At 53.1% G+C, this 20428-nt stretch overlaps 8 protein-coding genes across 8 annotated transcripts; 6 read left to right on the top strand and 2 right to left on the bottom strand.

The window, feature by feature from the left end:
- Positions 1 to 574: 574 nt before the first annotated feature.
- Positions 575 to 2610, top strand: ASPACDRAFT_1877813 (fatty acid alpha-hydroxylase). The gene is made up of 3 exons (XM_020198117.1): positions 575 to 1693; positions 1752 to 2000; positions 2061 to 2610. Exons 1-3 carry the CDS (start codon positions 963 to 965, stop codon positions 2212 to 2214), a joined length of 1134 nt encoding a protein of 377 aa, XP_020060863.1. The 5' UTR covers positions 575 to 962; the 3' UTR covers positions 2215 to 2610.
- A 416-nt stretch (positions 2611 to 3026) lies between these two features.
- ASPACDRAFT_74156 (putative RNA splicing factor (Pad-1)) lies at positions 3027 to 5318 on the top strand. Its single transcript, XM_020204134.1, has 4 exons — positions 3027 to 3766; positions 3840 to 4148; positions 4201 to 4680; positions 4732 to 5318. The coding sequence occupies exons 1-4, from the start codon at positions 3069 to 3071 to the stop codon at positions 4988 to 4990; spliced, it is 1746 nt and encodes a 581-aa protein (XP_020060862.1). The 5' UTR covers positions 3027 to 3068; the 3' UTR covers positions 4991 to 5318.
- Positions 5319 to 7026: 1708 nt separating this feature from the next.
- ptcA (type 2C protein phosphatase PTC6) lies at positions 7027 to 9165 on the top strand. Its single transcript, XM_020195362.1, has 2 exons — positions 7027 to 7378; positions 7519 to 9165. The coding sequence occupies exons 1-2, from the start codon at positions 7318 to 7320 to the stop codon at positions 9114 to 9116; spliced, it is 1659 nt and encodes a 552-aa protein (XP_020060861.1). The 5' UTR covers positions 7027 to 7317; the 3' UTR covers positions 9117 to 9165.
- A 622-nt stretch (positions 9166 to 9787) lies between these two features.
- On the top strand, positions 9788 to 11670 carry ASPACDRAFT_74154 (CDP-diacylglycerol--inositol 3-phosphatidyltransferase). Its single transcript, XM_020204133.1, has 4 exons — positions 9788 to 9881; positions 10032 to 10365; positions 10431 to 10807; positions 10863 to 11670. Exons 2-4 carry the CDS (start codon positions 10200 to 10202, stop codon positions 11220 to 11222), a joined length of 903 nt encoding a protein of 300 aa, XP_020060860.1. The 5' UTR covers positions 9788 to 9881; positions 10032 to 10199; the 3' UTR covers positions 11223 to 11670.
- Positions 11671 to 11823: 153 nt separating this feature from the next.
- leu2A (3-isopropylmalate dehydrogenase LEU2) lies at positions 11824 to 13506 on the top strand. The gene is made up of 6 exons (XM_020195361.1): positions 11824 to 11972; positions 12040 to 12060; positions 12165 to 12233; positions 12286 to 12381; positions 12447 to 13074; positions 13146 to 13506. The coding sequence occupies exons 1-6, from the start codon at positions 11922 to 11924 to the stop codon at positions 13373 to 13375; spliced, it is 1095 nt and encodes a 364-aa protein (XP_020060859.1). The 5' UTR covers positions 11824 to 11921; the 3' UTR covers positions 13376 to 13506.
- Positions 13507 to 13594: 88 nt separating this feature from the next.
- ASPACDRAFT_38078 (anaphase promoting complex subunit DOC1) lies at positions 13595 to 15435 on the bottom strand (the record flags this gene model as incomplete). The annotated part of the gene is made up of 2 exons (XM_020200389.1): positions 13595 to 14586; positions 14697 to 15435. The coding sequence occupies 2 exons, from the start codon at positions 15433 to 15435 to the stop codon at positions 13595 to 13597; spliced, it is 1731 nt and encodes a 576-aa protein (XP_020060858.1).
- Positions 15436 to 15819: 384 nt separating this feature from the next.
- ASPACDRAFT_109187 (phosphatidylserine decarboxylase 1) lies at positions 15820 to 17714 on the bottom strand. The gene has a single exon (XM_020195360.1). The coding sequence runs from the start codon at positions 17588 to 17590 to the stop codon at positions 15950 to 15952; it is 1641 nt and encodes a 546-aa protein (XP_020060857.1). The 5' UTR covers positions 17591 to 17714; the 3' UTR covers positions 15820 to 15949.
- A 444-nt stretch (positions 17715 to 18158) lies between these two features.
- ASPACDRAFT_38076 (uncharacterized protein) lies at positions 18159 to 20085 on the top strand (the record flags this gene model as incomplete). The annotated part of the gene is made up of 2 exons (XM_020200388.1): positions 18159 to 18422; positions 18496 to 20085. The coding sequence occupies 2 exons, from the start codon at positions 18159 to 18161 to the stop codon at positions 20083 to 20085; spliced, it is 1854 nt and encodes a 617-aa protein (XP_020060856.1).
- Between the last annotated feature and the right edge of the window lie 343 nt (positions 20086 to 20428).

Below are 20428 nucleotides of genomic sequence, written 5' to 3'. Positions count from 1 at the left end.
ATCAAGCAGATAAACGACTTTCCGCGGGACAATCTTCCGTATCTTCCACAGACTGTGTTACGCTACAGAGCTCGAGCGGTCGCTTCTTGTGCTCTGACCTCCGTAGGTACATGTACTGTACTTTTTGCGATCGCACCGCACCGTATCCGATAAGCTATAGGATCAGTCTAACGGTCCTAAATTAACACCATTAGCTCCAGGTCATTCATACCGTTCGCCTTCGATGTTAATTTAGCTTCCGATGCTGTTCCGAATAAGGTAGATCATTGCTTCGTAGTATTACATAGTACTAATTGAAAGGCGGGACCACTTGGAGACTAAACATTGAACAATGAACAATTGACTTTTGCTCTCCGCAATATGCACACTTTCAGGCCAGCTGCTAACTTATGTACTGCATTGTAGACGGCAGTCGACGGCTGAGACGGCCCGCGGGCTGATGCTGGCTTAATGTTGGTGCCTCAGGCAAAAGAATCAGGCATAGAGGAGCAGGGCACAATTCAGGGGCAGCGCCCGTAGGAGATTAGTGCCACCCTGCATTATTGTTCCCGACTTTGATTTGGGTCTGCCGGCGAGCGCTGGAATCTCCCCTCTCATACTCCGTTCCCTGTGAAAGAAACGAGAGCCAGTATCATCTTTCCAAATCCCGTCTTTCTCTACTCCGTTGCGATACGGTTCCGGTGCTGTATAGCTTTGTTGATTGCGTGGTTGTCGCCGCACTTGCCAGTGGACTCACTTTAAGGGATTTTTTCCTCCCCCGGAGTCTCGGACCCGTCGCCTTGGTCGATATTTTGACGCTCACGCCACTCACTTCACCATCCTTTTATTATCGGCTCCCACCGCGATTCCCCGCTACTCGTCCAAAGGCGTTCGTCGCATTTGCAGTGTCTGTGGTTACCCTTCCTCGCCCACTTGCAGCATCTTTGCCTCAGTCCCTTCGAGTATCTAGCTGTACATCCGCCATGCCTGGAAAAGTACTCCCCGTGTTCACCCCGGCCGAGATCGAACTCCATAACAACGCCAAGTCATGCTATGTGACGTTGGGATCCAAGGTTTACGATGTCACTGAGTTTGTGGACGGTCACCCCGGGGGTGAGGACCTCGTCCTTGAGTATGCCGGCAAAGACGTAACTGAAATCTTGCGCGACGAGTCCTCCCACGTCCACTCCGACTCGGCTTATGAAATACTGGAGGAGTGCCATATCGGCTTTGTGGCTTCTGAATTCAATGGGAAGGCTCGAACGGTTGATGCATCACAAACACAGCAAGTGGCGAATGGGTCTGGAGCAGTCTATGCCACGACCGGGATGTCCTGTGAAGAAGACCTGTCTGTCGATACAGACTACACCCAAGACTTCCAGACGCACAAGTTCCTCGACCTCAGCAAGCCCCTTCTCAAACAACTTTGGTTTAGTGGCTTCAGCAAAGAATTCTATCTTGAACAGATCCATCGCCCGCGTCACTACAAAGGAGGGGAGTCTGCGCCCTTGTTCGGCAACTTTCTGGAGCCACTCAGCAAGACCGCATGGTATGTCGTCCCCATCATGTGGCTCCCACCTGTCGCCTACGGCACCTTTGTTGGGTTTTCGGGGCTTGCGAATGCGCCTGCTGCTGCTGGATACTGGGTCGGTGGGCTCTTCCTTTGGACTCTAATCGAGTATCTGATGCATCGATTCCTGTTCCACATTGATCAGTATGTCTACCCCAGGCGACACACGCTTATCTCTGTACATCCCTGCTAATTCATGCAGCTATCTTCCCGACAATCGTGTTGGACTGACTCTCCACTTCTTGCTCCACGGTATTCATCACTACTTGCCGATGGACAAGTATCGCTTGGTCATGCCCCCAACTCTTTTTGTTGTATTGGCAACGCCATTCTGGAAGCTTGCTCATGCTGTCTTCTTCTACAATTGGTATGCTGCTTTGACAGTGTACTGTGGCGGTATCTTCGGCTATATCTGTTACGACATGACCCACTACTTCCTTCATCACCGCAAGTGAGTAGAACGACCTCCTTTCGTGACTTGGACCGTTTCGCTGATCATTCACTTCTCTAGTCTTCCCATGTACTACAAGCAACTTAAGAAGTATCACCTTCAGCACCACTTCGCAGACTTTGACAATGGCTTTGGTGTCACCAGCCGCTTCTGGGATCAGGTGTTTGGCACGGAGCTGGAGACTCCTGCCCTCAAGGGTGCGAAGGCCCTGTGAATAAGCCAATGCTATACTCTAGAGTGGCTGGCTCTCTTCATGGGCCCTGACATGAGCTCATTGCTCCTTTTATTGACTCTGTGACATACGAAGTAATGCCGTGGTCGTGTGCTGTCCCTAATGTCGCTGTGCTCAGGAGTTGGTTTACTTTTTGATTCTTCGTCACTTTGCTTCGTGTACAGATTTGCCATGGACCAGAGCAGTGGAAAACGTCTTTTGTAAGGCGAATGACCATGACTCGTAGGTCGACCGGCGGTGGTATTATTACATAGATTTTCTACGATTGTATATGATAACCTAATACATAATCCCTCTCTTCGAATCTCGTTTCCTCTGTCAATTCAGCCCAAATAGCCTTGAAGCACTTTAGGGACATTCCTTAACACTTTTCACGGACATACAGTAGACTATAACATGTCTCTTCCATATCATCCATGGTTCACTCCAAACACAAAAAAAGTCAAAAAGGGCGGCGATTGCCAAGCTTCACGTGACTGGCCGACATTAGCCAGCGGAACACCGATGAGTGACTCTGCCTCTCAACCTTATCATCCTCACCATCAACATCGCAACTCCGACCGTACTCCTTTCATGCGAGCTACAACCTCTCAGTGGCTCATAATCGACTGAAGTTATATCGCACCAGAAGCAGATCTCATCTGCAAGGATCGCTGGATACAAATAGAAGGGTTCGCTCAAGCCACGGCCGGTGCACCTATCACGCTTCTAACGAAAGTCGAAAGTGACCTCAATCCTTTCCGCACGGTCTTCCACTCTACCCAAACCGTTTTCTATCAGATCACACCCAGAAAAAAACACACTCGCAGAAAAGCCGAAAGTCCTATACCTTCAAAATGTCAGGCCTTGATGTTGAAGCTCTCCTCGAGTCTACGGCTGCCCCGACGCCGCAAGAACAACCCCCGCGTTCCCAGGACAATGATGACCGCTCCACCAAGGGCGAGAGCAGTGAGCGTCGCGACCGCGACCGCTCGCGTGAGAACAAGGATCGCAAGCGGCGGGACCGAAGCCGCGGCGACCGACGTCGGTCGCGCGATGGAGACGGAGACGAAGAAATGAAGAGCCCGAGAAGCGAACATGGCAGTGCTAACGGAAGCCATAGAAGCAGAAAGAGGAGCAAGAGCCGGGACAGTGACCGCCGTCGCTCTCGCCGTGATCGAGACCGTCACGGCGATGATTACCGCTCCTCCGGTGGCGATTTCTACCGCGGTGGCGGTCGGGCTCGCACCCGGTCGAGATCCCCTTATGATGATCGGTACTACCGTCCCTCTGGCCGCTCCCGTCATGACGACCGGGACGAGGACAGACGGCCTTCACGCCGCGAGCGAGATGGTGGCCGCAGACGCAGCCCCAGCGCGAGAAGTCGTGAGCGTACGCCAGAACTCAACGAAGATGAACGTGATAGGCGCACTATCTTCGTGCAGCAGCTTGCCGCTCGACTGAGGACGAAAGAACTCATCGCCTTTTTTGAGAAGGTTGGTCCTGTCAAGGAGGCCCAGATTGTAAAGGATCGTGTTAGTGGGCGGTCCAAAGGGTAAGTCATGCCTCAGATTTTGTGCTCAGATTTTGTGCGGACTAGACAAGATGCTAACCTCCACGCCTAATAGTGTCGGTTATGTCGAGTTCAAGAACGAAGACTCCGTTGCGCCTGCTATTCAGCTTACAGGACAGAAACTTTTAGGAATTCCGATCATCGCACAGTTGACTGAAGCGGAAAAGAACCGTCAGGCTCGCAATCCCGAAGCCAGCAGTAGCAACAACCACGCCGCCCCCTTTCACAGGTTGTACGTGGGTAATATCCATTTCAGTATCACTGAAAGTGACCTCCAGAACGTCTTTGAACCGTTTGGTGAACTCGAGTTCGTTCAGTTGCAGAAGGACGAGACTGGTAGGAGCCGAGGCTATGGTTTCGTGCAGTAAGTGGCCCCAAACGATCTGAACAACCGGCTTGCTAACCCTTCTACTCAGGTTCCGTGACCCTAATCAGGCTCGCGAAGCCCTCGAGAAGATGAATGGCTTTGATCTTGCTGGTCGAGCCATCCGCGTTGGCCTTGGCAACGATAAGTTCACCCCTGATTCGAACGCACAACGCATGCAAGGCCAAGGTGCAAACCAACATAACTTCCAGGGCTCGCTGTTTTCGGGTCACGGTGGACGTGGTGTTCAAGCTGGCGGCACAAACAACTTCGACCGTGCTGGAGGCCGGGACTCAGAAAAGGGTGCCGGTGCAAGTGCTCTGGATGACACAGATGTTGCCGGTGTGAACTTCAACAACTACAGTAGGGATGCATTGATGAGGAAGCTTGCAAGAACAGATGAACCCTCTGAGCCAGCTGCCGATGACCAGCAGAAAGTGCTCCGGCCTAAGACTGAAGCCAAGCCGCTACCTGTTAATGTTAGCATGGCCAGTCGATGTGTCATGTTGCGCAACATGTTTGACCCCAATGAGTAAGTGCTAAAAGCCTAGCTTGTCAACTAGCCTGCTAATTCTATCTATAGGGAGGAGGGCGACGTCTGGGTGAAAGAGCTGGAGGATGACGTCCGCGCTGAGTGCGAAGAAAAATATGGTCATGTCGTTCACATTTCACTAGATCCCAACTCTCAAGGCGACATTTACCTGAAATTCGATCGAGTGCAGGGCGGGGAGAATGCTATCAAGGGTCTTAACGGACGTTTCTTCGGTGGCCGACAGATTACCGCGCAACCCGTCGTCGATGCTGTCTACAGCAGTTTGTTCTCCCGGACGAAGGCCATCTAACAAAACCCCCCTCGAGGCCACACATCTTCCATGCATATCTACCATCATTCAGATATGCGGGTAGGTACTTTGATCTATTAATTACACCAGGTGCAACTTGTGACGGCAGGTCCACACTTTCAACCTCACTTTCATCCTTGAAATGAAACCGTTGAGCTTCGCTTCGGAATGGTGCTTGGCTTGGAATGACACTGCCCCTGGTAGGTGCCAGTCTCTGAAAATCTTGCTTTTCACAGTTTATACTCCAAGCTAGAGGCTTGTTGCGGAAATGATTTTGTCTCTAGGGATTTGTATATTGCGTTAGCGCCCAACAAAATATGTAACTCTTATTCTTTGTCCAAGCCCACTTTGTAGGTCCTGTCAGTGCAATGTCTAGAGCGCTGTAAGCGACGAGATAAAGCGCAAGAGTCTATGCTCTAGAGGCACAGAATTTGCCGTGTACTCATGTTTACTACGTCTCCGGGATCAACAGACGGCAAGCCGTCTTCGGCTGGGTGCGGTGGACTAGCCAGACCGGCAACAGATTCAAAGCCTCCATAACCTTGGTGAAGTGGCACTAGCGAGTGAACCGCGTGTGGGCATCGCGGATATTTCTTGAAATGCTGCATCCGCAGTGAGATGCAGACCCCATGCCGATGGCAACAGTGCAAGATCACGACCGCAGTGAAAGCTGCAAGGTCGGCCGTCATTTTCAGCTCGTCGTCTTGCTGGTGCATCCTCTCGAGCCACTTTATCAGCCGTTAGATCCGAGCTTCGAGAATCAGGTGCGAGTCTATCATGGGTTGCTTCAGTAAAGAGCCTACGCCGATACCAGTGCTAGTGACGTTCCACGGTGAAGAGCATAGAATCTGGGGCCCCAGAAGGACCGAGCCTGACCGGGGTCTTTCTCCCGAATACGCCGGAAGGCATAGATACTGGATGCTCGAGCGTCGCATCACTCTTAGGATTATCAGGCAAGGGCGTTTCCCGCCTATAGATGCGACACAGTCGGCGGTGAAGGCTTGCGGAAATTTCATTCAAACAGTGTCTGTTTAATAATATACGGGTAAGTCCATCATGGCATAACAGGTGACATGACTAGAAGCCCACCCTCCCTTGCAATCGCTATCATAGCCTGCTCAACTGGCGGCCTTTCACATCGACCGTGATATTCCTGCACCCTTGACGATGGATACCAAGGAACAAGCCAGGCGTATATGTACAGTACAGGGCTTGCTGAAGGGTTCGACCGCACACGTCAAGAACAGCGAAGTATGTCTCCTCATCGGACAGTCGATCGTGTAGATTCGTGAAGGCGATGTTTACGATTTGATGAGCATCCATCCGGACATTTCACAAGCAGACTCTGAAAAACAGATTGGGCAAGCCTGGCTCTTACGAGGTACAAAACAAGGACGTACATCTTGTGAGTAGATACAATCTTGCTCCCTGGAACTTGCAGGCTCGGCAGATTCAAGTTTCCTGGCTGTATATGCATATGTGCTTCACGGTAGGCATCAGTTTGATGTTTGACTGGGGCCGGCACTGCTGGCAGTGGAGATGGCCCTGGCAGCTGAGATGGCGTTAGGGAGATTCAATCGACCTCCGGATCTTCCAAAGGTACTTGCAACCTTATATGAGTGTACTGGTCATATATATGCCACGGATCATCTCGGGAAGCTATACACTAGGATCAAGATTGTCTAGGATATCAAATCGAAAACTCATACTTTTCCACATGGTGAGAAATTCCAGATCGACAAAGCTCATATCACTTTGATCGTTTATAATGTCTGATATAACACTATACTTCATGTGTATCCCAAAATGGTATACACATGATATAATAGAAAGAATGCAATTCTATAGAGATACAATATTGTTCTAATCATTCTATAGTTCAGTTATTTAGTTATGCCGTGCTGCTTAATAAGCTAAAAGTAGCATAAAATTCGTCTGAAGTACAGTCCTAATTAAAGAACATGATTCGAAATCCAGGAGATCCTGTTCAATGGTGAGCAAGTAGATAATGATCATAGAGCTGCACCTGTTGAGCACTATTTGCAGCTCCTTGGGACTTGAATTGAGTGAGAATCAACATAGAAATGCATACTCAGTATTGCAATCCAGACGCGTTGCCGCTGCTGATTCCCGATAACTTCGAAGTTTCAATTCCCGAAACCCCCCCAGATGTTAATCCGCCCGCCTACTCGCTCCCCCATCATCCTTCCCCCGCGAATTCCGATTGCCCACCCATCTCTTCTTGACTTCAATCTCTTCTCCTCATTCTCCAGTGTCATTCTCCAAGCATCTGTTCTTTGCTCTGGGCTGCCAATGCTCTGTCATTCATGATTGTGAATTCGGCCAAGCGAGTCTCTGTCCGAGCCCGGACTTTGGCCGACATTTGTCGTAGGTTGCGCTGTTCTCTCTTTCCGACCTCCCCGTCTTTTCCTTATCTCCGAATGGCAATTCGCATCTTTCACAAAGCCGATGCCTCAGTGCCACTAATAACCATGTTTTCGCAAACTAACCTGCTCGTATACGTTCAGCTCTCCCTGGACTCTCTCGCCGTCGGTATTCGAGTCCATGTGTCTCTGTGACCGGGTCTAAGCGACCCGAATTTCACGACTACTTCGTCACTCGCCTGCCATCGTCATCCCTACACCCCGACCCTCGAGGCCCCCTCACCCCTTTCCATAAATTGCCTCGCGCCGCGTCGGTGCCTCATACGGGCGATTCGACCCATTCCCCTACCACTATTCAGCCTTTAGTCGATCGGGACACCACTGTCGTTCGCATTCCGCTTCGCAATGCGAAGCACCACTTTGGCGCCCACACATCACGGGGCACGCGGCCGTCCAACGAGGACACATATCAGGCCGGAGTCATTGACATTCCTGCGTTCGCGAAGCGGCCACCAGCATCCTTGACAATCAAGAAACTGGCCGCAGGTAATCCGGATTCTGCGCCCCGTGAAAACCGTGGTGCCGACAATGCGAATGGAGACCCCCAAGTATTTTACTTTGGCATCTTCGACGGTCATGGCGGAACAGAATGCAGCAACTTTCTGAAAGACACTCTGCACGAGGCTATTCAAGATACTGCAGCCGCATTTGAGCTCCAATCCAGTCTGCGGCGTGGGCCTCAGGGGCAGATACCCAGAGGCGCGGACCCGTCCTCTGGCGAATTGCCGATCTTCCAAAGAGGTAATTGCGAACGCGCCGCCAAGCTTGAGAAGATCTTATTGCAGAACTGGAGGACTCTCGTTGGGGGCTATTTCAAACGGTTTTCTCCCGCTCACTTTGCGCACACGCGCAGGGAGAGCTCTTCTGGTGTTACCATCGAGGAGATCTTGGAATACGCCTTCCTGCGAACTGATCTAGAATTCGTCTCGGCGCAAGCCGCCAAGCAGGATGACGATCCCGCGCGTGTCAGCCAACCCCTGTATCAAGATGATATCTTGTACGGACCTGAAAACGGTCCGGCGCTGAACGTCGGTGGTACCAATCGCTTCAAGGGCGGAAGCACAGCGAGTGTGGCCCTCATCTCCACCCCCACGCCAGCTCCTTTCTGGCATCCAGGAGCTCCGTCTAGTCTCCTTGTATCACACGTTGGAGATACTCGCATCCTATTGTGCTCGACTGAAAGTGGCCAGGCGATTCCCCTAACGTCCAACCACCATCCCTCCTCGCCGATTGAGGCCAGCCGGCTCCGTCGTTATGCCACTACCTTTGTCACGGATTCTTTCGGAGAGGAGCGCATGAGTGGGCTGGCAAACACGCGGGCATTTGGCGATATGCAATCCAAACGCATCGGCGTCTCGGCCGAGCCTGAAATTCGTCGGGTGGAAATGGGCCCAGCTGAATATTCCTTCTTGGTGCTGATGTCGGACGGCATCAGCGGCACGCTACCAGATCAGGAAGTAGTAGATATCATCAAGGAAGCCAAGACGCCGGACCAGGGGGCTCGTGATGTTGTCAGCTTCGCAACTGAAGTGACGCGCGACGGGGATAACGCCACCTGCCTGGTTGTTCGCTTAGGCGGCTGGGAACGTCGGTTGGAAGGTGGATTAGGCAGCATGGGCACGAAGGAGGCGCGCGATTGGCGGCGACAAGAAGCAACCGATCCTCGGCGGTCTCGACGATGATGATGATGATGACAATGCTAGATATTGATAGAGCGAAGGAAGAGGCGGGTCTTTCTGTATATAGTTTCACATTCTGATCCGTGCACCTCTCGTGTCGAGTCGAAACCGACTGATCCGAAGGGCGGAGTTTTTGTTATTGCTGCATCTTGTACATACACACGCAGAACATGATCATACTATTTGTTTCTCTATTTCTCTCTCGAGCTTCGTCTATGCGACCTGTGTACCATGCAGACCGCAATGGAAGAACGTCACCCTAGAATAGAACACTAAAGCCGCGCCCGGAGCGGAAAGGAATGCTTGTAGCCGCAAGCAGCATCGGAAGCTTGCGAAGTACAAAATGCCTATCTCTTCAATGATTGAGTTGTGATGTCTACTTTATATGGTTTCTATGAGAATGAGCTCAATGCCGCTTCCAAAATTGCCTACTGTTCCTCCAGGTGTTTGAGGTCGAAGCCTACTAGGTAGCTGTTAAGTTGACGGTCGCAACCGCTTATCACCGCAGCTTATCGACAGCGCCCACTCGGACAGCCAAGCAATAATCAGAGCGGCGGCGACCCGACTCACCTCATCGACCCTCTCCTGAACGAACAACTTTCCCCTCTTCCCTCCACCCTTCTTCCCCTTTACGCTGCCTTCTTTGTGCGCCTTTTCTTTCTTGGGTGCTGCATCTGTTTCCTAATCCTAAGTCATATTCATCACACTTTGGAGCAGTAGCTTTGCTCGCCAAACGCAACAATAAAAGCGCGTGAGGACAATAAATCGGTACGTGTGCTTCAGAGCTTTAATTCAGGAGATCAATATATGCACGAGCTTCCGGATCCATCCTTCCCCAACCTATCATTTCGGAATTTATTGTTCTCCATTTGAGATGATTGTCTGGTACCCTGCTAACATTTTTTCTTTTTGCTGAAGCACCAAGTCGTTGTCCCAGTATCTCGTTCATATTCATCATCCCCTCCTATCGATCGCTGTGTGTACCTCGTGGAAACTCCCGGAACAAGCCCCTCTCGGTCTTACACCTTCGTCCATCGATAAAATCTTTTTTTTAGCTTCCTCCACATAACCAACCTCAGAGTAAAAATGAGCCCGCGCACTAGAAGCCAGAAGGCCTCCGCTGAGCTGGAAGCCACGGATCCGTCACCCGCCGTCAATGGAACGCTCCAGCCGTCATCGAAAAATGGCCCGGAAGCTGCTGCGGATGGAGAAGTGCAAGAGAACGTTTTCCTATTCGCGCCGAATTTGATTGGTGAGAGATACATGTCCTCCGTGGGAATCCCGGTTCTTGGGTCTAATACATAGCGCGGAAACTAGGTTATGCGCGTGTGGTGTTGACAATGGCTTCGCTTTACTACATGCCCCTGCATCCGCGGACATGTTCCCTCCTTTACAGCGTTTCCTGCCTGTTGGATGCCCTAGACGGATATGCGGCACGATACTTCAACCAGTCGACTACCTTCGGTGCCGTGTTGGACATGGTGACGGATCGGTGCACAACGGCGTGTCTGCTGGTGTTCCTCAGCTCGGCCTGGCCCCGGTGGTCGATCGTCTTCCAGAGTTTGATTGCGTTGGATATGGCTAGTCACTACATGCACATGTACGCGACGCTCAGCATGGGAGGTTCCAGCCAGAGCCACAAGAAGGTCGACTCCAGCCGCAGCTGGGTCCTGTACCAGTACTACCACAGTCGGGTTAGTTTCCTCCGGGGTTTTTACGTCTGGGTCAGTATATTAATATGGTGCACAGACGGTCCTGTTCATTTGCTGCGCTCTCAATGAGCTGTTCTTCATCGGTCTCTACTTGCTCTCCTTCTCCTCGCCCACTCTCTCTCCTTCCCTGCTTCAACCCAAGGTCGGGGGCCCGGCTGGCGACACGACCATTCCCCCTCCAGAGGGGTACTCCAGCCCTTGGAGTGCAGGCGCCCTTGAGTTGGCTCGTGCGAACAAGATTGACAGCTTCTGGCCCTGGGTTATTACCGGAATCTCCTTCCCAGTCATGGCGCTCAAGCAGTTCATCAACGTTGTGCAGATGGTCAAAGCCAGCAAGTGGCTGGCTGAAGGTGATATGGCTAGCCGGAAGGCTCTGCGGGCGGCCAAGAACAATTAAGGGCCGGCCATGTCCGGCGCCAGGTGGTGATTCCGGATCTTTCTTTCTTTCGAGTCAACCGTCGAGTCAGCCGTTTGAATACCTTCGAGCTCGCTTCTTCTCCGGATGCCTCCGGTCGGCCGGACGGCGGTCTTTGCTGGGCCGGTCGTTTTATCTTTAATCTTCTTCCGTGCATGGTTCTGGTGCTCTGGTCGGTTCTGTCAACTGGGGCCAATAGCCCGGGTGTCTTTCTGGTAACTTCCATAAATTTTTTGGGAGGAAATTGTGGCATATGAGTCTGTGGAGGGACTATCTGTCTCTGGACAAAAGGGTGAATGATTCTCGGCGCATTGTTTACCTATTATCTATACTGTTTCTTTCCTATATTATGTTCTCCGCTGTGTTTCGCAATCATACAGCTCCTTCCAACCCGTGTCTACTTTCGCTACTAATATTATCCCCTTTATTCTTGCCTCGTGGCTTTTCTCATTCCAAGTTCGGTCTGTTTATACCCCGGAGTAAAATTTACGGGCAGCCGCTCTCAAGCTTCTAGCCGGTCTCGGCTAGTGCCGGCAATAACTCCGGTGTCGGCGCGGGGGAGGCTTGCATTTCCCCCCCGCCAGATCGTATATTTATCCGCTCTTTTCTCATTCTCGCTATCTTTTTAATTCTAACATTCTGACTCAATACCCCTCTCACTCCCTCCATCTCCCATTCGTCATGTCTACTTTCAACATCGTCGTTTTTGCCGGTGACCACTGCGGTCCCGAGGTAAGAGATACCCGTCCTGGAACCCCGCGCTAGGGAGCTCATAGACTGACGTATACGTACTTGACAGGTCACCGCTGAGGCCATCAAGGTGAGTCAACCACCCATAACGCTGCAATACAGCTTTGTGACCTCCCAATGGACTGTGGAAGCTAAGTACCCTTGCAATGCATGCTGACTTTCACTTCTGATCAGGTCCTTCGCGTCATTGAGAAGAAGCGTGACGATATCACCCTCAACCTTCAGGATCATCTGCTGGGCGGTGTATGTGCGAACCTTTTGAAGGTGTTGATATAGCTTCTGACCTCGACCTTAGGCTTCCATTGACGCCACTGGCTCTCCCCTGACTGACGAGGCCCTGACTGCGGCCAAGAATGCCGATGCCGTGCTCCTGGGAGCCATCGGTGGCCCCGTACGTAACCCAGTCCGCGAGTCGCCATCCATGCTGCCCCTCAGCTAATATACTATATTCTACAGAAATGGGGTACTGGCGCCGTCCGTCCCGAGCAGGGTCTCCTGAAGCTCCGCAAGGAGATGGGCACCTTCGGTAACCTGCGTCCCTGCAACTTCGCCGCTCCCTCGCTGGTCGACCACTCCCCGCTCAAGGCGGAGGTGTGCCGCGGCGTCGACTTCAACATCATCCGCGAGCTGACGGGCGGTATCTACTTCGGCGACCGGAAGGAGGACGACGGCAGCGGATACGCCATGGACACGGAGCCCTACTCGCGCGCCGAGATCGAGCGCATCACCCGCCTAGCCGCCCACCTGGCCCTCCAGCACAACCCCCCTCTCCCCGTGTGGAGCTTGGACAAGGCCAACGTGCTGGCCACCAGCCGCCTGTGGCGCAAGACCGTCACCGAGGTCATGGCCAAGGAGTTCCCCCAGCTCAAGATCGAGCACCAGTTGATCGACTCCGCTGCCATGATCATGATCAAGAACCCCCGCCAGCTGAACGGTATCGTCGTCACCAGCAACCTCTTCGGTGACATCATCAGCGATGAGGCTAGTGTCATCCCCGGCTCCCTGGGTCTGTTGCCCAGTGCCAGTCTGAGCGGTATCCCCGACGGCAAGAGCCGTGTCAACGGTATCTACGAGCCCATCCACGGTATGTTATCACCTCCTTCGTTCGTGTATGTATCCAGCGTTGTACTCGATGCTAACACGGTGCCCCCAAAGGCTCTGCCCCCGACATCGCCGGAAAGGGCATTGTCAACCCCGTCGCCGCCATCCTCTCGGTTGCTATGATGATGCAATACTCCTTCGGCCGGTTTGACGAGGCCCGCGCCATCGAGGCCGCCGTTCGCAACGTTATCGAGTCCGGTCTCCGCACCGGCGACATCGGCGGCAAGGCTACCACCAGCGAAGTCGGCGATGCCATCGCTGCTGAGCTGGAGAAGTTGTTGTAAAAGGCGTAAAAGTTCTTTCTTTTGTTCTCCGCTGAGTTGTGTGTTTTGGGGGCAGCGATACCGAATGAGATATGACCATATTAATACCAAACTCTTATATTCTTCCCCGCATATGAAAAATTATCGCACAGTATAAAAAAACTTTCGAATAGACAGAATGAGGGTATCTACCGGCTAACTCCGATACAAATGCGATGCAATCGAACACCCGTCTACCAGCTACCTAATGACCGGCTCGCCCATCCAATCCGGCTCCTCCAGACTGGCCACCACTCCTGTCACAGCGCGCTCAGCTTCGGCAACTGCATGTTCCCGTCCTCCACCACCGGCTCCCTCGGCCATCTCATCATGCGTGCTCCCCCGCAATGAGCGACGCGCACTGTGTCGTCGCACTCTACCATCCGCCGACGCCGACGGGGCATTGGCCAACCTCTTGCGCTCGTCATCGCGTGCAAAGACCTGGAAGCCACGGACATGGGTATCCTTGCCATTCTGATGATTCTCAGTCACCTTCATCTGAATGACCATGGCCTTGAGCACGTTCCCTGCGTACGGATCGTTCTCGTCGTCGTCATCTTCCTCATCATCGTCCTCCTCCTCTTCCTCGTACCTATAAGCCCTCGCATCTTCATATAGACTCTCCTCCGTGTCATCCTGATCCATCATCACATCATCCTCGTCCCCGTGGCCCACATCCCTCCCTTTCCCTTTCGCCTTCCCCTTACCTACATAACTCGTAGCCCCTCTCCTCCCACTGGCCCCCATCCCCTTCCGGTTCCCTCTCACCCCCTGAAGCTTCCTCCTCCTCGTCCTACTAGCTCCACCCTGGACCTCCCCAAACGAACGCACAGTATTCCTCCCGCCGACCCCTTCCAACTCCACATCCACCCACCCGCAGGGACCCTCACCCTCCCACGTCGCGAACTCCACGAGATCATTCCCCCCCATCCCGGCCAGAAATACCATCTTGGTCGGGGTATAACTCTCATCCATCTCAAAATCCAGGTACACGCGGATGCGCACCACGGCGACGAGCTTGAAGAAGTGCAGGGTCAGGGTATGGGGTTGCGGGCCGTCGGACTGCCAGTACTGGGTTGGAGACGGGTGTCGGAGGGCGCTGACGCCGCAGCCCGGTTTGTGGGTGGAGACGGTCCACGAGGCGAGGGAGGAGATCTCGCGGAGGTTGGCGGGGAGAGGGGTGGGGGATTTATCTAGATGTGTTGTCAGAAATTCATTCGACTTTCAAAAACAGGGAGAGGGAAGGGGGGGCAGAGGTTGTAGTTATAGTAAGAATTGGAAAGGCAGAAAGAAGAAAGCTTACCTCTCTCGCCTAAAATCTCCTCATCACCATCATCAGCATCTGGATCTGCGAGCATATCATCATCATCCTCTTCTTCTTCTTCTTCCTCTTCCTCTTCAAGCACTTCTTCCTCCTCTTCAGCCTCTAATTCCCCTCCGTCATGCGCGGCATGAAGACCTAATCTCTCGTCGTCTTCGTCCACTTCTCCCTCCGAATCATGGCCGGTCTCGCCTACACCATGATGATGGCGATGACGGAGATGACGGTGAGACGAGGGATACCGATGCTGCTGCATTGAATCATCAATATCTTCGTCCTCTTCCTCGTCTTCTTCCTCCTCCTCGTCCTGTTCCATCCGATCATGCGGCGGGTGTCGATGGCGTGGATCCCCGTGGCCCCGGCCATGAACCCCGCGTCCAAATAAAGAGAACAATGCGACTTGTGCGGCGGCGGCGGCAGGGTGTTGTTGGCGCTGCTGCTGCGCTTGTTGGGCTTGCTGGTGACTATGCAGTGGGTGGGTCGGGTCGTCTATGGGTCCCGAGGATGGGTGAAGCCGAGGGATGGGAAAGCCGCGCGAGGGGGGAGTCTGGAACTGGGAGGTGGGAGTTTCATGGTGGCTCTGACCGAGGCGGGCGCGGCTGATACGTTGGGGTGCTGGAGGTGGTTGCTGTTGCTGTTGCTGTTGATATTGAAGGTCCGATGGCGAGGACGTGTCGGGGTGGTTGTGGTTACGGCGGAGGATATGGTGGTGGCGCGGCATGGTGAGAGTGCTCTTGAACAGAAATGTCTGACCTGTATGATATAAGGTATCGATTATCGCATAGCCATGACTCCCAAGCTGACCGACTCGTTGGTTACTTGCTATTGTTTTGATTGATGGTCTCGAGGGGAGAAAAGGTGAAGCTGCGATGGGACCGCGTCTGTTATCAATCACGTGTTGGCTTATCGGTTATCGCAATGCGCGATAAGTCCAGCCCAGCAATTGTCGTCCTGGATCAACACGTTGGTCAATTCGAGAAATGAGCTTGTAACACAAATGAAGCCTTGGCAAATGATGAGGGTGGTCGGCAAGCCAATTCAATGCTTACAGGGTTCATGGAAAAACCTGTGTCAGTGGAACCTTTTACTGTACTGGAATCTCCTTGTGATCTGAAGTCCTCGGCTTGGGAATAAAATATATTCTTTGAGCTCGCGGGGGTGGTGGCCCGACGAAGTATTCTCGCTATTCAACAAATGTAGTACTATCATACAGAAACAATTAAAAGCGACTTAGTCTAGTTTTGAATGTCCACATATCCGATCTTCTCGCCCATCTTGATCCGCTGTCCCTTTTCGATGGTCCAGTTCCAGCCTCCCTCGCGTTTGCCCTCTTCCCAACCGGCATCGAACGACTTGCGGGTGCCCATAGGTGCCTCGAACACCAGCACGATCGAACTTCCCAGCTGGAAGCCTCCCATCTCCTCACCACGCTGAAGAGGATGTCCTCCCAGGGTGCGACTGGCGTGGCGGTATGTCGCTTCAACAAATCCTGGGTATTGCTCGCCGCGCGCTGCGGCTTCGGCGGCAGCTTTGTCGGCAGCGGTATCCGTAGTCAAACTATTGGTACGCAGCTCTGCATCGAAGTTGACCTTGATCGAGCCCACATTGGTCGCTCCCACAGGCGTATAACTGAAGAATCCCCAACGCCAACGACCCAACAGGGCGACACGCTCGTTGAGGGTAAAGAGACCTGGAAGGTGGCGTTGAAGATAGGGTGAAACTGAGAACAGTTCGCCAGCGAAATGACGGCGGCTCTCTACCACCCACGGCACAGGGGAGTGGAAGCGATGGTAGTCACCAGGAGCCAAGTAAATGACAACATAGTAGAGCGCGTGGTTGGCGGCTGCCTTCGGGGCGTACCACGGAGTTCCATCGCCACGGGCCAAGTCAGCCTTCACCTCTTCTTCAGCATCAACCTTGGAAGTAGTAGACGCATCCATCGAGGCCGAGCGTTTCCGTGCGCCTCCCGGTTCGCCGGCGAGTAGAGTTGGTAGCGTATAGGAGATACCGTTCATTTCGGCAAATTCCTCATCAGCCAGCATCTTAGCCTCATTCTTTTGGGTCGGCTCGGTCTGATGGTCGGTGAAAGTCTTGGTGTGGTCCGCATGGGTTGGAGTGGCAGATCCCAGAAGGGCATCCAAACTGTAAGTAACGCCCTTGACCTGCTCGACCTCGCCCCGCTCAATGAGTCCGAATTGCAGGATTCTTCCATCGGAAGGCGAGATGATAGCACGGGTATCTGGATCCAAAGGTCGAACACCGGGTTTCAGCTGACGGTAGAAAAACGCGGCCAAGTTGGGATACGTGTGAAGGTCGGGTTCGGCGACCTCGTCAAGGTTGACGCCAAAGATCCAGGAGTACAACTTGAAGCCAGGAATACGTAAATAGTAGGGCAGTTCGATTTCATTGAAGCGACCCCAGAGTCGGGACATAGCTTTAAGGGGCAAGGTGGACATAATCTGGACCTGCCATGGTCCGCTGAGTCGATGTTTGGGACGAGCAGGGGCATTTTGGAAGTCGAAAGGCTCTCCGGCTGCTTCTCGCTCAGCTCGTTCTCTTTCAGCCCGCTGGGCCTTATAGAACTGCAGCAGGCCGAGAAGGCCGATGCCTAGACCGACGGGGATGGGGTACCATTCGACTTTGGTGTTGCGGAGCGCGAAACGGAGTCGGGAGCCGAATGTGCTGCGACGAGACGAGTTTTGTTTTTGGTCTTGATTCTGGGATTGTTTCCAGGTTTTGGAAAAGTGGCGAGCACCGGCCGGACGACGACCAGTGGCCCTCAACGATACTTCCATCAATCCAGCCCTCTCCACATGAGGGAGAATCAACACCTTCCGGCGAAACAGCGCAGAATAACTGGACAGGCACAGGGCCATAATGCGTCTCTACTGGGTGGAAGTCATCCCAGAGGGGGGCAATAACCGAGGCGGGTGAGGCACGTGAAAATTACGATTAACCGGCACAAGTAAGGTGTGAAATTGTGAAAATGGGGCTTTTATGGCGAAGGGCAGAAGCAGCAATCCTCATTTCCTGAGCGTGATCGGCAAGAGGCATCTTCACCGCCCGGCAGAATGTGCCATCTCCGCCATTTGTTTGGCATGTCTATACTTACGGTACTCATCTTGTCATCATCTTTATCAGCAATCTGTGGTTTTTGTTGTTGCTGTTTGGCTCTGTACAGTTGAAGAGATCTGCACTCCCATAGGTGATACGCGAGACTGTGCGTCATCTGAATCGCCTTGTGGGTGCCAGCTAGACCTGGTGTCACTGAAAAGGACACCGTTGGCACCGGGACCTGGCCTGTACTGTACTTCCGCGGCGGAAGACAGATTGCCTGAACCAACTTATCCGACAGCGTGCTCGATGTGAAACTGTTCTACAACTTGTGACTATGTGCTTGTAAACCCAATCATTCTCTGAACAGCGCCAAAATCCCAGCATAAGATGGCCTCGACTACAGACATTCCAAGCGCATCGTCGGACTCGCCTGAGAGCTTCACCTTGCATGTCTTGTGTCCATCATTACCTCCTCCTAATCGGTACACCATTCAAGATGTGTCCCCATCTACGACTGTCGCGGATCTGAAGGCTCGACTCGCAGGAGCAATTCCGAGCCAGCCGTCTCCGGACAGCCAACGTTTGATTTATCGTGGGAAGCCACTGCTGAATGATGCGGCAGCGTTGAGAGATGTACTGGAGCCGCCTAATGTAAGAGAACTTGATTCTTTGGTTGTGCCTGCAATCACACTGTTATAACCTAGCTGACTGGCAATTTGTGAAGGCCACCGAGTATTCCATCCATCTTGTTCTTCCTCCATCTCCTGAATCTTCGGCACCACGCAACCTCAGCTCTTCTGGTCCGCAACAACCACAATTCATTCCGGGTTCTGCTATTCACCTTCCATCGATGACCCTTCGACCTGAACCACCCACACCCAGAGCTGAGCCAGACCGCACAGGCGCGTCTGAAGCCGAGGTCGGACTGGCCTTGCGACCTAATATTGAGACAATTCGCCGACAGATCGAGATGCGGGACCGAGGCAACTTGTCGGGAGGCACAACCGCCTTCTCGTCCAGCTTGAGCCCAGCACTTTCGGCTGCCCAGCAGCAGCGACCAACGTGGCCAGATCGATCGTCCTCGGTGTCTACAACACGCCAAGAACTGCCACAGACATTCTCACCTGAGACAGTGGCAGCCACTGGTCTTTCAAACACAGCGTCTCTTTCTAGCGCTCTAGTAACGGAAGAGTGCCTGCAGATATTGAGTCGTCAAGTGGAATTAGCAGAAAGCCAGCTGAACCGCGGCATTGCGCCTCCGATGAATCACATAATTAGAATCCGAACACATTTACTCTCCATCCTGGATGAACAGTGTATGAACCCTCTTGCTGAACGCGATGGCTCAATGGAAGGGCTACTGTCCCGCGTCTTCAATATATACACGCGCGCCCACCAACTCCGCCTGTCTGAAGCCGGGTTTCCACGATTGCAGAACACCTCAGCCAGTGCTGCGATCGCTATGTCCGCACCTGGACCAGCTTCCTTGTATCTACTATCATCCCCATACGGATACCAGGGGCTCCTTTCCTCGCCCCAAGGGGCAGAGGCTATGCAGGCAACCATCGAGAGACTTCGCGCAACTCACCCCCCAAATCGCACACCAAACCAAGATACTGCTCCGGTGCCTGAGATTCCCCCCAACGCGAACGCAGCCGTCTTGGAGAATGTCGTTCGCCGGGCTGTGCTCAACCAGCGGGGACTCGACAATAACCCCAACCAGAACGGACAACTGGGCTTTGCGCGGATCATGCTACGGCTCTGGCAGTTCGCCCGGCTATATTTCTTCTGCTACATGTTCACCGAACCCGGGACTTGGCTGCGCGTGTTCTTTGTGACGCTGGCCGTGCTCTTCGTGCTATCCTCGGAAACCGGGGTGGATCAGCGACTGTACCAGTTGTTTGTGGCTCCGGTGCAGCAACACCTTGAAGGTCTAGTTCATCTGACGCCTAATGAGCCGGCTCAGGCCCAAGGCCACGGTGGCCAAGGTGCTGTTGGTGGTGGTAGTGGTGGTGGCCCAACGAACGGCAATCCCCGCACAGGGGTTGTAGGTGAAATGCGTCATCAGCTGCGGAGGGTGGAGCGATCTGTGGCGTTGTTCATTGCGAGCCTGGTGCCCGGAGTAGGCGAGCGCCAGGTTGCGGTGCGCAATGCTGCGGAAGCTGCGCAGCGCGTACGGGAGGAGGAAGAACGCCGTCAACGTGAGGAAGCACAGCAGCAACAGCAGCAGGAGCAGCAGGAAGAGCAGGAGAACCACGTGGATGCAGCGCAGAGTGAAGGTCACACTATGATACCCCAGGCAGCCGAGAACTGATGTAGCAAGTCATCAGCCATATTGCCACTGACTTCACCTTTTGTTTTTGTCTCTCACTGTACTTTATCCGCATTTGGCTTACATGCGACATATCTCCTTTGAACCCCCGCCCGCGTTTAAGCCTTTAGCCTCAGTATTGAATTTACTCATTGATATGTAATTGTAGTCTACCCTTGCTGCTTCAGTCGGACATAATCTAGGACATAATCTATAATTCCCTTAGCGAGAGAAGTAGTGTCGACGATGACTGGGGATTATCCGATATATATGCCTTCCTTACCAGTAACATAGCTCTTACCATCAGTATTTATACTCCCACCCCCCAAACCAAAGACCACGCGTC

Source organism: Aspergillus aculeatus (assembly GCF_001890905.1).
Source record: "Aspergillus aculeatus ATCC 16872 unplaced genomic scaffold ASPACscaffold_1, whole genome shotgun sequence".
In the NCBI taxonomy this organism is placed as follows: domain Eukaryota; kingdom Fungi; phylum Ascomycota; class Eurotiomycetes; order Eurotiales; family Aspergillaceae; genus Aspergillus; species Aspergillus aculeatus.
Note: the sequence above shows the minus strand (reverse complement) of the source record. Positions and strands in the feature narration are given on the sequence as shown.

Bases quoted from the DNA above. Each gene is read 5' to 3' on its own strand.
- ASPACDRAFT_1877813 (XM_020198117.1), top strand. From the start codon at position 963: ATGCCTGGAAAAGTACTCCCCGTGTTCACCCCGGCCGAGATCGAACTC. The intron at 1,694-1,751 runs GTATGTCTACCC...TAATTCATGCAG, and splicing joins TTCCTGTTCCACATTGATCA to CTATCTTCCCGACAATCGTG. The intron at 2,001-2,060 runs GTGAGTAGAACG...TCACTTCTCTAG, and splicing joins TACTTCCTTCATCACCGCAA to TCTTCCCATGTACTACAAGC.
- ASPACDRAFT_74156 (XM_020204134.1), top strand. From the start codon at position 3,069: ATGTCAGGCCTTGATGTTGAAGCTCTCCTCGAGTCTACGGCTGCCCCG. The intron at 3,767-3,839 runs GTAAGTCATGCC...CACGCCTAATAG, and splicing joins GTTAGTGGGCGGTCCAAAGG to TGTCGGTTATGTCGAGTTCA. The intron at 4,681-4,731 runs GTAAGTGCTAAA...TTCTATCTATAG, and splicing joins AACATGTTTGACCCCAATGA to GGAGGAGGGCGACGTCTGGG.
- ptcA (XM_020195362.1), top strand. From the start codon at position 7,318: ATGATTGTGAATTCGGCCAAGCGAGTCTCTGTCCGAGCCCGGACTTTG. The intron at 7,379-7,518 runs GTAGGTTGCGCT...GTATACGTTCAG, and splicing joins GACTTTGGCCGACATTTGTC to CTCTCCCTGGACTCTCTCGC.
- ASPACDRAFT_74154 (XM_020204133.1), top strand. From the start codon at position 10,200: ATGAGCCCGCGCACTAGAAGCCAGAAGGCCTCCGCTGAGCTGGAAGCC. The intron at 10,366-10,430 runs GTGAGAGATACA...CGCGGAAACTAG, and splicing joins ATTCGCGCCGAATTTGATTG to GTTATGCGCGTGTGGTGTTG. The intron at 10,808-10,862 runs GTTAGTTTCCTC...TATGGTGCACAG, and splicing joins ACCAGTACTACCACAGTCGG to ACGGTCCTGTTCATTTGCTG.
- leu2A (XM_020195361.1), top strand. From the start codon at position 11,922: ATGTCTACTTTCAACATCGTCGTTTTTGCCGGTGACCACTGCGGTCCC. The intron at 12,061-12,164 runs GTGAGTCAACCA...ACTTCTGATCAG, and splicing joins TCACCGCTGAGGCCATCAAG to GTCCTTCGCGTCATTGAGAA. The intron at 12,382-12,446 runs GTACGTAACCCA...TATATTCTACAG, and splicing joins TGGGAGCCATCGGTGGCCCC to AAATGGGGTACTGGCGCCGT.
- ASPACDRAFT_109187 (XM_020195360.1), bottom strand. From the start codon at position 17,590: ATGGCCCTGTGCCTGTCCAGTTATTCTGCGCTGTTTCGCCGGAAGGTG.